We start from the raw sequence: 15,300 nt of genomic DNA, 5'->3' as shown, positions 1-15,300 counted from the left end.
TTATTAGTTACAGTATCATTGAGTTGGGTGTGGGGGAAACGACTAGAAAAGTAAGAGAAGCGATATTGAGAAATGAGTGGAACATCAAAGTGAGAGTGCTAAGTATTAATAAATCACTTGTATTAATCGATATTGAAGTTTTTTCCATATCCAAAGTAATCTCGATTCTGTTTAGCTTGGTTAATCGAATATCTACTGTACTCATATAATAGAGACTTCAGAATAGCCTAATTAATTAAAGAAACTTGTTTTATGAACACATAGGTACATAATTCTATTATTTTCTAAGATGGGTCTGTTAATATTTATATTCATTGGAAAATTACAATTTTTAGTGTTTTTAATTGTAAAGCAATACAATAGTAAAAGCAATTGATGCAATCTAACACTTTCTCTTTTTCATTTAAATTTACAGGTGTAAAACAAAGAGTAAATGTAAACCAAAAAACACAAGAAAACAGCAAAAATATAATACTAGTAATAATATTTCTAAAATATAAATTACAAATCAATGCAATTACAAGTCGATTGATGCTTCCAAGATTAAACCACACTTATAGTAAATATTCACTAGAAAAGGGTCGATGTTGATTCTTGATAATGGAATCATTAAATACTCTGCAATAAATATTGTAAAAATTTCTCTAAGAAAATCATCATGCTACATACAAAGTAACCATGAAATAAAAGACTACACATTTGTGATAGCTACATGCATTATCCCACAATGTACATTGTACCGTTAATTAGTTAATTATATTTCATATAATGTAAATTTCACAACCTAGTCAGCCAGTATAATTTAATATTATTTTTATCCAATGTTCCGGAACTAAATTATTGGGCGGAGTAACTACCTAATTGGCACGCGTATGAATATTTTCTTCTAACCCTTCGTAGCAGTCCAACTATGTGACCGAGCAGACCTCGCGCGCTTTGTCCGTAAGTAAAATTTATCTTTTCGTATTATTAAATTAGCCCTTTGATGCCAAATATATAAAAATGTATGTATTCTTGTATTCTAAATGGCAGCAACATGGCAAGGCATATATTTAATTTACCATCCAAAAGTGGTGCTTGTAAGTTTCACAAATTAAAATGTGCTTATAAGTAAACTTTTCAATTCGAGTATTTATTACTTCGACCTCAGAAGTCACCACCCCATGTGTTATCGTTATACGGTACAACATTATCGTTTAAGTTAGATTCTGGTCTATTTACTATATATGAAATTACAGCTATGAACGCCACATAACCAAGTTACAATTTAGAACCTTAATACTAGAGAATTGTGTAAATTGACTGGGATTACAAGTCATAGAACTCGTTGGGAAGGGCTTGGAAACACTGATATTTAATAAAAAATAAACTTTACTAACTTCAACAATATCAATCTCCAATACTGAATTTGGAAAAGTATTTGAGATCAATACACTAGAATTAACCTTTTTTAAATCGACCCAATTCTAGTAATATGAACAAATCTAAATATATAATATTGTATAGTTTATACAAAAATATTGTGCAACTTCGTGAGCATAAAACAATTCCATACATAAACTTATGGAAAGACAAATTTTAAAAGTAACAATGCCTTAAAAATATATTTAAAACTAAGTGCAAAATCTGTACGTGTCTTACACAATACATTAGAAGTTTAAGAGATTACAAGATTTCAAAATGGTCTTCACTGTTAGGAAAATACAAGAGCACACAAAATACCTGATTGTTAATCAGCAATAGTGTTGATTTCATCACAGTCATAGGAACATCTGAGCCTATGTCCCGTTGGTCTAGTTTAAAAGAGAAGACTAGTTTGAAATCTTGTGAATTTTTACAATAGTTTAAAAAACATCACTTGAAACCATCGAGAATACTAAGTAAAATTGTTACATTTTTTCAATGATGGTACTTCAAAAATTTATTCACAGCTAGGGTGTGCAAACAGATAAAAAGTTAAGATTATATTTGGATGAAGTTATTAAAGGATTTCAAAAATTAATCTAGATTCATTTTGCAGCAAAGAAAGGGTGGAATGATTAAACAAAAAGATTGTTTCACCAATAAAAATCTGTTATTTGATTTAATAACCCACCAACCACTAGAGATTAGTCCAAATCTAACCACTACAAGCATACCAAGAATCTGTTCTTGTGCTGGGTTTTGTGGTTTGGGATCTGGGTGTTCAAATTTTATACAGCCTATACAAATTTGCTATTTATCCTGTACTTATTTGATAAAAACAATACAACTTGTGTGGTTTGAATAATCCAACCTTCTCATATTCTGACCATAACCTCTGAGCAGTCCCGTGGGATTCAAAATTACAGTACAAAAGTCCAATTATACAGTATTTATAAGTGTGTTGTTTTATATATTATCAACATTATAATTGATCCATTTAGTTTGGTTAACTGTGAACTTTTTCTCATTTAAATAGATTAGATGATTCAAATATTTGAACCATTTGATCTAGAAGGCCTTGTTATAGCTTGCATCATCTGTTCAGAATATTTCATTGGTGACTGGAGAGGCTTATAGAATTTGTTTTACAAGTGAAAGCTGCAATGAATCATCTATTGTTATTCTTCTTTGCTCTCTGACTAATAAGGTGTACAAAACCATAAAATAGACAATTTAAGTAAATACTGACAATCTTAAATCTATTTTGTATCATAATAAAATACTTAAGTTTGCACACCAACAACTTACTTTTTTACAAATACTGTAACTGGTTTCTGAGCACCTTAATTAAATAATTAAAAATAACACTCTTACCACCTTTAACACATTATCAATTATTATTTAGGCCTTTTGTGGTTTTCTTAGGCTGCAAACATCATATTGGGGTGGTTATAATAATTTTGGACAGAATATCTATTTCAAATAGGAAGAAAGCTAGACCGCCATGAGGTTGTCCTCTGTGAGGATGCTGAGGTAGAGAGTACCAGAAGAGGGTACTGAGCTGTCACCATCCTTTGGTTTCTCCGGGGAGTTGAGCACTGTGGTGAGCGCTGTGGGTGAGTGGGTGACAAGCGCAGGCAGTTCGTTCTCTCCCAGCAGATCGTTGGGCAGGATCATGTTGTAGTTATAAACCTGCACAGTCACCTTGTTAAACAAACAGACCTACATGCATTAAACTTAGACAGTCACTTTGATAAACGGAGTTACCGAACATTTTACGTAATATGTGTTACATAGACCAGGATTCTTAGTATCACTTGAACAAATGAGTAAATGAATCCTTCCCACTTATGAGGAATATTTAAAGAGAAAAACATTGATGCTTTTGATTAGGAGTTTATTAGAGAATACATGTATTATCTCGTAGACTATTAAGAATTTAGAAAAACCTCCCCCTTTCTTTTCCTCAAACGCTTAAGAAAATATCAAATAAAAGTATCTTAAGAAAAATCTTAATGTTTTTAAAAACTCCCGTTGTTTTATTGTAAAAAAAATCTAATTTTAAACATCCCATTGATTTTATTTTATGTTATAAAAAGGTCCTTTTACAATACTAATACAATATTAATTTTCACCACTTGGTTGTATCACAATAGCAATGAAGTATATATCTGTGCCTTTAGTTATGTTTATCTGTAAAACTAAATAAATGTGTTATGTAAGTGGTTTTAAAATACTCTGTATTATTTACAATGTTCATAATTTTGTATCTCATAAGTTATCTCTACCATGATTTTGGTCAACACAAAGTAAGTTGATAAGGCAGGAAAATTGCTGGCTGTTAGCAGCCAGCTTTAACCCATTAATTACTTATCACAGTAGTCTTGTAACGGCCGACGCAGTACTAAAACAGAGATTACGAGACTGTACCATGATGACAACACACGTTATTAAATATTTATTTAAACATTAGTATAGGCTCAAATAATAATGTATATGTATTAAAATTAAACAAAAAAACATAAACTATGCATATAAATATGTATTAATCCCAGAAAAACCATATTATTCAAGGTATAATACTATATTTTTGGACTTTTCTAACCAGTTGCGTAATTTAATTGTCTGCAATGTTATATTTTGGTAAAATGATTGATCGGTCTCTTATTTTGTAAAACTTTGTATTCTATTTTTGATGTTTCTGACACAGTTGTTTCTGCAGTCAATAAACCATTAATCTATGGTTTTAGTAAACAAAAATATGGTATTGGTTGATAACCTTTCCGTTTTTTGTTTTGTTTTTTTTTTTTTTTTGTTGTATTGGTGGTGTAATTTGAATTTTGCACAGCCTTCTAATGAGTTTGTTTGTGTTTTCTCATAAATTAGATTATATTCTAACCTGTTTCATTTGCTAAAAAAAGTCAACCAAATCCCAATAAAATTGAAACATTTATTAGTTTTTATAAACCTTTCGCTTTTTGTGTGTTTGCTACAACTTGTGTAAAAAAATTAAGATAAATGAATTAAATAAAATTGTCCATGTAAATAATTAAATTTTCTATACAACTACACCAAATATCACAGACTACAACTGTGTTTTGCACTAAAACAAATTTCTTGTTTAAAAATGTTCAAAAAAATTAAAATTTTTAAACATTTTCTAGAAATAACAAAAATTGTATATACATCAGATGCTTACAACATTACATTATATTATAGCTTGTTTCATTAGCCAAAAACAATAGCTCAGTCAACCAAATATCAATAAAATTGAATTTTCTATGGGTTTTATCAAACCTTTATCCTTTTTGTGTATTTGCTAGGATTTGTGTAAGAACACAAACGTCATGTTTCACAACAATTTACGTAAAATTGAACAAATTAAGTTAAGTGAATAAAATAAAATTTTCCAAATAAAGAATTACATTTTCTATAAAAAAGATTATAACTGTTTTGTTCAAAAAAAATTTCTTGCTTCAAAATTTAAGAAACAAATTAAATTTTTAAAAGTTTTTCTGGGAACGAATAAAATCTTATACACTTCAGATGTTAATAAATTACAGTACATTATAGCCTGCTTCATTAGCTAAATTTAATTGAATTTGTACAAGGAGGTTAGGCGCAAGAACATTGAGTGGCTAGTGGGTTAATACAGGTGACATTTACTTATTTACTTCAGAGCCATAACATTATATAACACAGCCAATAAGCAACTTGTTATGTTAGAGTCAGTTATTTTGGCATTTTTTGTATTATTAAGTGTTACTTAGTTTATCAGTATGAAATTACTTTAAGTAATTTTTTACAGAAATTCTGTCAGATTTTTAATGATCATAAAAATATCATGTGTCTGGGACAATTTAGAGAAACCACAGCAGCAGTCCATAACTAACGTTAAAATTTAAGACACTTGGATTCCTTTATATACATAAGTTCCAACTTAAAGACTCTTCTAAAAATCATTATTTTGATCCTATATTGTAAAAACTACAAACCTGAACACGCAAAGGCTTTTCTGAGTTCTTCCTGTAGAAGACAAATGAACTTTCCCACACAGGCTCAGAATCGCTCGCCACCTGTGTTCTTTCCTTAACACCCTCGCAGGTGACCACACAGTAGGGGTTCAGTTCTGTAACAACACCATTCTATACTTGATAAAAAGTTACATACACATAAAGATGGGTACACATTACTACCTAGAGGTTCCAGCACCCGTAACTACAACACTCAAGGTGCAGCAAACTTCCATCTTCCTATGCACCGACTAACTTTGTTTGAGAAGAAGCCTCATACAAGGAAATAAAGCTGTGAAACCACTTACCAGAAGACCTCAAGAAGTGTAAAGCAAAAAGTTTCAAGAACTAACGATGGAAGGTTTGAAAGGATTTCAGTAATTTTCAGGTTTAAAATTTCAGTGCCATCGTTATAGTTTATAGTTTGTCTTCCGCGCTAAGATGGCCAGCTGTACTGGCCAAGATAGAATAAGTTTATTGCTCAAATGGCCAGTCAGTTTAATTAACAAGTACTGTTAATTAACATTTTTTTAGGACATTTCTTTGGCAGATAAGTTATAAGCCATACATGATTACTTACAATCTGATGATCTAAAGGAGATATTGTTAAGTGGGTGTGACAATGATGAGGATTGTGATCCGACCACAACAGTGACATAGGGTCCAATGTAGGCGAGCAATTAGAGAATGAACTTCATGAAGAACTAGATGGCGATTATTAAAATACACAGGTGAACTAGAGGCTGTTACAGATATAGGAGATGAAAGAAATGTGGAACAGAGCACTGCTGAGTCATTACATGAATCAATTAATGGGAAAGATGAAGAAATGGATGCTGATGAATCATCTTGGCCAGAATAGAAAACAGATGACACTAAATTTAATTAATTTATATGGACATTTCATAGTGGATATAAATCACCTCAAGAACACCCATTACTCCTTTAGAATTTGTCCAACTGTTTATTTTTTTTTTTTATTTTTTTTTTATTTTTTTTTATGGTAACCTACATTGGAAATCGTTAAAGAAACAAACCAATATGCTGAAGAACGAATCAAAATGAAAACACCACTTTAAAAGCAATCTACATGGTGGCCATAGAAAAAAGTGTCATTATCTGAATCAAAACCTTTCTGGGTGTCCTTTAAAATATGGGAATCAATGAAAAGTCTGAACTAGATTATTATTTTTCAACTGATTGGGTTGACTAACATCCTTTCTTTAAGGACATATTCAGCAAGGTTTTTACAATTGTTAGGAATCTCCACATAAGTTCACTCCCCTGTACACCTGTTGCTGGTATACTGACATGAGTACTCTGTGCCACAAGAAAGGTAAGTGTTGATGAAAGCACTATTGACTACAAAGGAAGAGTAGTATTTAAAGTATATAAAAAGATAACAAGCTCACAAAATTGGAGATAAAGGTTTTAGTCACATCCGATTCATGTTCAGGATACATAAGTGGAATAGTCCTATGGTTATACATCTGGCGATTAAACTAAAAGATTCCTTTAGAGATCTAGAAGAATTATGTGTATTCACGGATTTATACTATACACGGATTCTGATTCTGATACCGATGAAAGCACTCTTTCATATGAAAATTCATACCACAGGCACTATTATGACTAATAGGAAAAAACAGAGTGAATAAGGTAAAAAAGGAAAGAACATAAACATAAAATAAAGAATTAATAACGTAAAATAAGTTAAGAAAGGAAACAGGAAAAAACAAAGATGGTGCAATTAAATCAAAAAAGGAGACATTACAAGCTTCAGGAAGGAAGACAGATTTTCTGTTCTCTTGTGGCAAGATTCAAAGTCAATAGTTTTGTTCAATACATTGTATGACAGTACAACCAAGGTAGTTCAACATGGCGGTGTAAGTATTTGAGTTCTTCAAAGAATGCAGCAGTTTGCTATAAAGCTAGTCCCTGGCATGGGTGTTAAAGATTTTTGTACTATAAATACTTTTATGAAATCAGGTAAAGAACAATACATATTTAATAACTAAATGTATGTATGCAAAATGTACTATTTTACAATCTATTATGGTCACTGAATTTACTAAGACATTTATTGCAAATCCAAAAGAAGTAACTATATTTAAATAATATTTTCAGTTAGGATTTTTTCAATATTCATTCCTAAAAATTTATGATAACCAACCAAATGTAATCCAAATAGTTTTACTAAATACTGTTATGGGCTATTTCTAGTTTTGAAATATTATACTTGTTTTAGACTGGTTAAGGAAATATGGAACCAGAACAATAAATGTAGATGTAAGAAATGGTGACTTACTGGAAGACCACTTGCCCGGCTGGGCTGTGAGTTCTGCCCTGTGTATTGTAACCACTGTAACCCACTCAGCATTGCCGGAGATACACGAACACAACAGACTCTTAGGCAGGTCATTCTGCAACTCCCTATAAACACAAACACTGCTGGAGTCCATTGTGAAAACTGGCACTTCTGGAATTCTTTGTTTAAAGGTTATGTTTGACGATGGAAGGATTGTGAAGGAAACAGGATTTTTTCCGGACATTTGCCATCGTTCAGTGAAACAAGAAAACAGTAACACTACGTTTCGAGATCTGCAATCTGATCTCTTCTTCAGGTAAAGAACTAACCTAATACATAATTACAAACTAGGTTAAAATAAACAAATCTTACTAAAGCGTTGTGGCACGCCTAAGTTCCGTAGTTTAGTTTTAATGATTAGTGTTTTGTATAGTTTTGTATTAAGTGCATGTCTTTAGTGTTAGTGAAGTTGACAACAACATGTAGGTTGTGATTCCTGACTTAGGCGTGCCACAACGCTTTAGTAAGATTTGTTTATTTTAACCTAGTTTGTAATTATGTATTAGGTTAGTTCTTTACCTGAAGAAGAGATCAGATTGCAGATCTCGAAACGTAGTGTTACTGTTTTCTTGTTTCACTGAACGATGGCAAATGTCCGGAAAAATCCTGTTTCCTTCACTTCTGGAATGCTGAAAATTAATTATGATTTCCAAAATTCTTTCAATTGAATTACATATCATGTAATTCTATGAAACGGTCTTTGAAATTTTCTAGGATAATCTATTTTCAGCTAACCTTTCCGTAATGACAGCCACAAGCATTATATGGAAAAACTATTAACTTATTTTTGATAATAATATGGCTATTTAGACAGGATCGATTAAAATATTAATTGGCATTGTCAGTTATATCTCATGAAGACTTTTATTAATGCATTATATAAAATAGTGATAGACAAATCCAGAATTTTCAAATCTCCAATCCAATTTAGCTGCACTGCTCTATTTATGATAATGTAAGAAATACTATTCTATTGTTTTTTTTTTAATTTGTTGTTTGCTAGGTATTGCACAGATTTGTTTATTTTTCTGTCTATATTCTATTTATAAATTAATAACTAGATCGTGTTTATTACTAGTATGTAAAAGTAACAAATATATCAGCTGCAGATCAGTCTAAGATACCTCAGATTGAGATCATTCTGGGAGAAGACCCGCAGCATGTAGTGAGCCTTGTCTCCAGGCCGGAAGGTGGTGGGTACGATGATGTAGCGGCCAGCCGCTAGACACCCTCGGTAGTTGACCTCCCGCCGCCGTTTATGATCCAAACTCACTACAGTCGGAGTATGCTCCCACTGTTTGTGCAGCCTTGTCTCTCTATTCTCCTCTACCTGAATGAAAGCCATGTTGGCATATTAAAAAAACCATTCAAATTTCAAAAGTGGTACAACAAATATTTATACGATTTTAATTTAATTTGGATATAAATGTGAAAAATTAAGTTATAATCAGAAATTTAGCGGTTTTATAATTTTTAAGGAAATTGTGACTTTAAAGAATTTATTTTTGTAATGGTTTCCTCTTGTCTTTTTGCCAACATTGTGAAGAAAACAGAATTGTTACTACAGATAAAACAGTACGTGAATGTTGAGTTTAACTCCAGTTCAGTGTAATACAGCATATTGTACTAATTCTTTTATTTTGCCTTTTAAAAAGTGTCTGCAAAAAAAAATTCTGTTTTGAATAATATTTAACTTTTTTTTCCTTAAATGCATGTTCTATATTATATTAATCCTATGTGTAAATTAACTGGAATTATCTCTTATGAATAATAGACTTATAACAAGACCATGTGTGTAAACTACACTGCCATCTAGTTATCTGTCAAATCCTTAAATAAATTCTACAAACTGCATTATCAAACCTAGCAGCATAAACTCATCAGTGTAAAGACATAACCCCCTTTCCCTCAGCACTGCTAAAAGATACATACGATGGAAAGCTGCAGCAACAGATTGTGTCCATGTTCCTTTTCTCAGAGTTGAAAAACTTTATAATGTTACAATTTGTAGCAGGAAGTGCAGCATGGGGAGAATGACATTGTATATCACTTCCCGCAAATAGCTTACTTCTCATGGTTCAACCAAGTACAGTCCGCTCCAAAATCATGCAACACTAGCAATACAAGTCATCCCTATCTGTGACAGCACTACTTTTGGTTTGGGATGTTCCTCGTGTTCTTGTGTGGACTGGAGAGGGAAGTGTTGCTTGTTGCATGCACTGACTATGTTTTAAACTACATGTTTTAACACCACTTGAGTTTTACTGCCCTAAAAGAAGACAGACTTTTTAAGATTTTAAAAAATAGTACTAAGTACATATTTTATATTTCCGAAGGAGCTTGGACAATCTAGGATCGTATATCCCACTGATTTTATGATAGGATAGTTTACTTTCTGACGGTAACAAATAAAACTGACTGTTTACAACTGCATCAGCATTGCACATAAATTGACTATTCTATCAATTTCTTGTCTACCTTCACAGCCTGTACATAATACAATACTCTCATCAAAGGGTAAAAATTTGTTTAGATTAGAAGTGAACTACAGTATCTAAATTGAAGCAAGATGATTGTGACAATACTTGACACTACCAGAACAATGACGCACTTGAAAATGACTGATTAAACTTACCTTAATAATAAAGAAGCCAATAAGAAAGTTTGTGAAACCATTTGACTCGCTGTTGAATTCATGATACTGCATCAGTTGCACTAACAACTCCTCTTCTTGCTTCTTGATATCACAGATGTACTGAAAAATCAAGATTTTTCTTTACAGATATTCCTTTGTACATAGATTTTGAAAAATTGGCTCTCTGAATCAATCCTAGTATTAAAATATAAAACTTGAAAGGATGATTTGAAGGATAACATGATTTTGGACATTTGCCATTGGTTTATGTTACAAAAAAGAACACTAAATTTCAAGGATTGGAATGTACGATGTGTATCCAGAAAGTGGATTACGTTTTGATATAAACCAAAAACAAAGTATAAGAAAAAATGTTATTATATACATTTGAAAGTGACACTAAAATACTATTGTACAACATAGTCAGGCACAATAAAAATTTAAGCACTTATCATAACGGTGAACTAGTTTTTAAATTCCAGCGTTACAAAATTCTGTCGTCTGAGACTTCGACCAGGTAGTCACACTCTCGCAGTTCTGTCTTCATTGTTGGAAACAGTTGGTACACGCTGGGTGCAAGGTCCAGACTGTAAGACGGATGTGGAAACACTTCCCACTTAAAAGAATCCAGGATTTCTCGAGTCCGAGTTGCTGTGTGTGGTCGAGCGTTGTTGTGCAAAAACAAAATGTCTTAACTTAACTTTCCTATGCACTTGTTTGGTATTGCTCTTCTTAACTTTTGCAAGGTTTCACATCTCGCAGAATTTATGGTTGTGCCATGTTCTAAGAAATAACAAGAACTCCTTTCCTGTCCCAAAAAACAATTGCCATAATCTTCCATGCTGGCATGCATTTTGTTGGTTTTTTGGGGGGAGTGTGTGTGCTTCCACTAAATAGACTGTAATTTGGTTTTGCGATTCACGTGTTTTAACCAAATCTTGTCTCCTGTAATGATTTAATCGAGCAGCGAGTTACCTTCTGTTTCGTAAGTGTCCAAAAATGTCAATAAAGCAGCCATACACTGATTTTTATGGGTTTCTGTTGGGATTTTCAGTACTCACCTTACAAAATTTATGATAAATTAATGTCTGCTTAACTATTTCATATAATAAACTTCTTGAAATTTGAGGACAACTAAGAGAGAGTTTTTATTGTGAATTGGCAGTCTTCTTTTAATCTTCTCATCGACTTTACAGACAATTTCATCGATTACAGCTTGGCCTTCCACTTCGTTTGTTATCATGCACATTAGTCCATTTTTAAACCTATTGTACCATTGACGCACTCCACCTTCCGTAATCACATCATTCAGTAGTATAAAAAATATGCTGTACATACCAGAGAACTACTTGACAAGTAACTTGTTGTCAAGTTTGAACTTAGCGATTTCACCACCATATATCAATTTGTGCTTGGTTAACCTTTTCTCAAGTTTGTTCTTTAAAACTAAAGAAGAGAATAGATTCTAATCCTTGAAATATAGAAACATATGATGATTCTTTTTTTCTAAAATATAATTATGGCAAAAGCACAAAATCCTGCTATTCTTTTAAAACTTGCTAATTGTTCAAGTATTTACCTGAGGATTACGCAACATAAATTCTTCTGCACCGCCAGACCGATCTCCAGTTGTACCACGAGCACCGCTGCGCCAGCTGTCCACCCACGCCGATTCGTTCCAGCGTCGTCGAGCCAACGCAAATGGGTTCCGGTTCAACAACCGACAGATAACAAGCTCTGTGAACTGTGTCACAACATCCTCCAGTGGAATCCTGCAAGTATACACACACCATAAAAAACTATGAGAAAAAATTTTATTAAAAAATAACTAACCCATCCAAAATACATCATAATAAGACTTCAGGAAAAATTAACACATTGTCATAAAATAATTAATGTTATGCAAACAATGCTATGAAAAAAAACCGCAAAATATTTCCATCATGTATTTGCTAGTTTAGTTTTAGCAAAGAGATAAAATTAACTGTTGTATTTGAAGAGTTTTATATTTTCAAATTATCCCCTCACACTTAAGAAATAAAATTGGAGGCAACAACATGAAAACTTTTATAATTATTACGAACACGTAATATATTCACATAAAAGGACTGAAATAAGGCTTAACTCAGCAATCATGAGTAAACATTGATGGACAAGGAAATTTATAACTATTGTCTTATTGCATGATTTTTCTGATTTTCTTACATTTTTATTAAATACTACTTAAAATCAAAAACAAAAGTTTCTAAACATCAACGATACTGCTTTATGTTCAATTTTTCAAGTATAGTTTATTTAAACTATTTATTCTATTTCACATATTTGTGCAACAGTAAACCATTCCTTGTACATTTAATCACAGATTATTACAACCGAGTTTAACACATTATCATGACACATAGTTTAGTCAGCATGTAAATAATGCAATGTGTATTACATTTTTACTTCAAATAACTAGGGTAAGTAAATATTAGTAATTTTACAACATGATAATTTCCCAATCACTTAGATCACCAATAATGAACGTCGAGGATGAGAATGAAGAAGCAGAGATCACTTGAGTGACTTCATGCACACCGAACATAACAACTAATATATTTAGTGGAGCAGACCTTTACCAAAACTCAGACTTGTCATTAAAGCAGAGCCCCAGTCGCTGACGCTCTGTCTCTGAGACCCGAGCCCAATCCGAGTTGGCCGACAGTAGACGAATGAGTGTAGCTGTGGAGTAAGCGAACTGACCCTCACTCTCTGTGCCATCCTCACTGTAACACAGTAACACTTTAACTATGACCACTAGACAAGCACTCATGCCAACTGAGAAACTATAAACATTTATGTTTTTCTTTTCATAATGAACCTCGATATATCAAACCTCAAGGGGAAATATAAAACTTTGATATATCAAGAATTTCACTATAGTGAGGTTCGATATATTATCAATGCTGTTTAGGCAATCTTTAATATAAAGAGGTCCACAAGTACACTAATAATGTAGGGTTGATTATGAATACTTTAACAGGAAATGTTTAGTATGAAATTATAACAAGTATTGTAGATAAATTAAAATTTATTAATTTTAACGAAAACATACAATATTACAGTATAAATTAGAACATAAAATAATAGTTGAAAAAGTTAAATAAATACAATTTGTATGCCATCGCACTTTTACATGAAATACTATCACAGTTGAAAATAACGCACACAGTTCTCTTAGTTAACTTAAATCCGCTCCAATCATGGTAACATCCAAATCAAACTGAAGGTGAATTGGTGATTAACCACTGGCGACAAAAGAAACCAAAGGAGATGGTAGAGGTTTCAAGATTTCACATGAAAAAACGGTACTATACTTAGGTTTGCTGCACTAATAAACTGAAACTTCGTTATGTAGAGTATGTAAAATTAAGGGCTAAAATTTGATATATTGAGGTCATTTATGTTAAACCTTTGATATATAGAGGTAAATTTAGCATTATTATTCTTTTATACTTTAGATATTTTTACACTCTTGTTTATTGGCTGTTGGTTGTTTTGAGGAACCACCTCAAAGTTTTTAGTGGAGAGGGTCTTTAAATTACAGAAACGTTGAGTTTAAATAATTTGTGGTTTGTGTTGTTGTGATAGTTTCCAGCAGTGTATTCCTGCTGAAAGGCACCTGACTTAACTTTCTATTTTATATAGTCAGTATGCAACTATACTTTTAATTATCTGCCTAGTTTTTCAGTTCATAATGACAGTTTAGAGGCTAGGCACTTAAGTAATCTTTTAATACCTTCGTTCAGATTAAACATTAAAAATCCATTTGATACCTTGGACCCAAGTTGTTTATTTGTCTCCGTGAAACATCAAGCGAATAACAGCTTTCAAAATTTACTAAAACATGTGTAAGCATCAAAATATATTACCGAATAGAGGAATATTTAAGAGATTATTGCTAGCACTGATTATTTCTTTTACTGTACATATGAATTATAAATACAATGTTTTTAAGTAGACGTCTTAGATTTCACTGCTGTGATTTAAAATATTTTAATTAGTCCTTTGGATTTATCAATTAAACAAGGACATGAACTGGCTTTCAAAACTTCTAACAACCTTGGCCTTATTTTCAAAAACAAAAGTAATTCAACAAACCAAAATCAAAATTTAAGAATAGTGGATTATACAAATTATATTGCAATGATTGTCAAAACCACTTTATTGGACAAACCAACCGATCCTTCAAAATTAAATTTAATAAACATATAAAAGCAATGAAGACATCATCAAATTCAAAATATGCTGACCATTTAAATAACACCAGCCATACATACACAAACCAAATACCGAAAACAATCTTAAAATTTTACACACATGCAAAAAAAGTCATCTATCGTCAACTTTAGAAAATTTTGAAATTTACGAAAGTGCCAAAATTAATTCTAATGTATTATTAAATGACAAAGATTTTCTAACAAAAAATTCATTATTGGATAGACTTTTAAACTATATAAATTTACATCACATATAAAATTAAATACAAACATTTAACCACCAAGGTAGTTAAAAACATATGACAATTTGGTTTCAATTATTTATTTACTTCATTTACCTTAACCTACAAGTATCTGATGATGAATTCGTTGAATTCAAAATGTATATTGTACAAAATAAAATATATTAAAAAGTGTTAAAAGATTTATTATTGTATATTTATATCAAACACTTTTCGAGACTACATCTCTAATATGTATCAAGTTTTGTTCTATACATGTCTATTTCTATGTGTACTAAACATTAATTTGTCTACGAGCAATAAATGGTTTGAATTTTAATTAAACCATGTAGACCCATTGCAGTGCCAAAACAACTAACAGCCAATAAACAACAAGAGT

General features: G+C 31.7%; 1 protein-coding gene across 2 annotated transcripts in view; it reads right to left on the bottom strand.

The window, feature by feature from the left end:
• Window positions 1–2,782: 2,782 nt before the first annotated feature.
• Window positions 2,783–15,300, bottom strand: part of LOC124364503 (calpain-5-like) — a 49,644-nt gene continuing 37,126 nt past the window's right edge. For both annotated transcript variants that reach the window (XM_046820043.1, XM_046820044.1), the window contains exons 8-14: window positions 13,039–13,185; window positions 12,000–12,192; window positions 10,421–10,540; window positions 8,910–9,115; window positions 7,726–7,850; window positions 5,400–5,533; window positions 2,783–3,096 (exon numbers count right to left, since the gene is read on the bottom strand). In XM_046820043.1, the coding sequence (XP_046675999.1) occupies window positions 2,899–3,096; window positions 5,400–5,533; window positions 7,726–7,850; window positions 8,910–9,115; window positions 10,421–10,540; window positions 12,000–12,192; window positions 13,039–13,185 (1,123 nt within the window). In that variant the 3' untranslated portion in view covers window positions 2,783–2,898. The remainder of the gene's footprint in view (window positions 3,097–5,399; window positions 5,534–7,725; window positions 7,851–8,909; window positions 9,116–10,420; window positions 10,541–11,999; window positions 12,193–13,038; window positions 13,186–15,300) is intronic.

The sequence above is a fragment of the Homalodisca vitripennis genome, chromosome 6 (genome assembly GCF_021130785.1).
Source record: "Homalodisca vitripennis isolate AUS2020 chromosome 6, UT_GWSS_2.1, whole genome shotgun sequence".
Classification (NCBI taxonomy): Eukaryota; Metazoa; Arthropoda; class Insecta; order Hemiptera; family Cicadellidae; genus Homalodisca; species Homalodisca vitripennis.
This window is presented reverse-complemented; position numbering and strand designations above follow the sequence as displayed.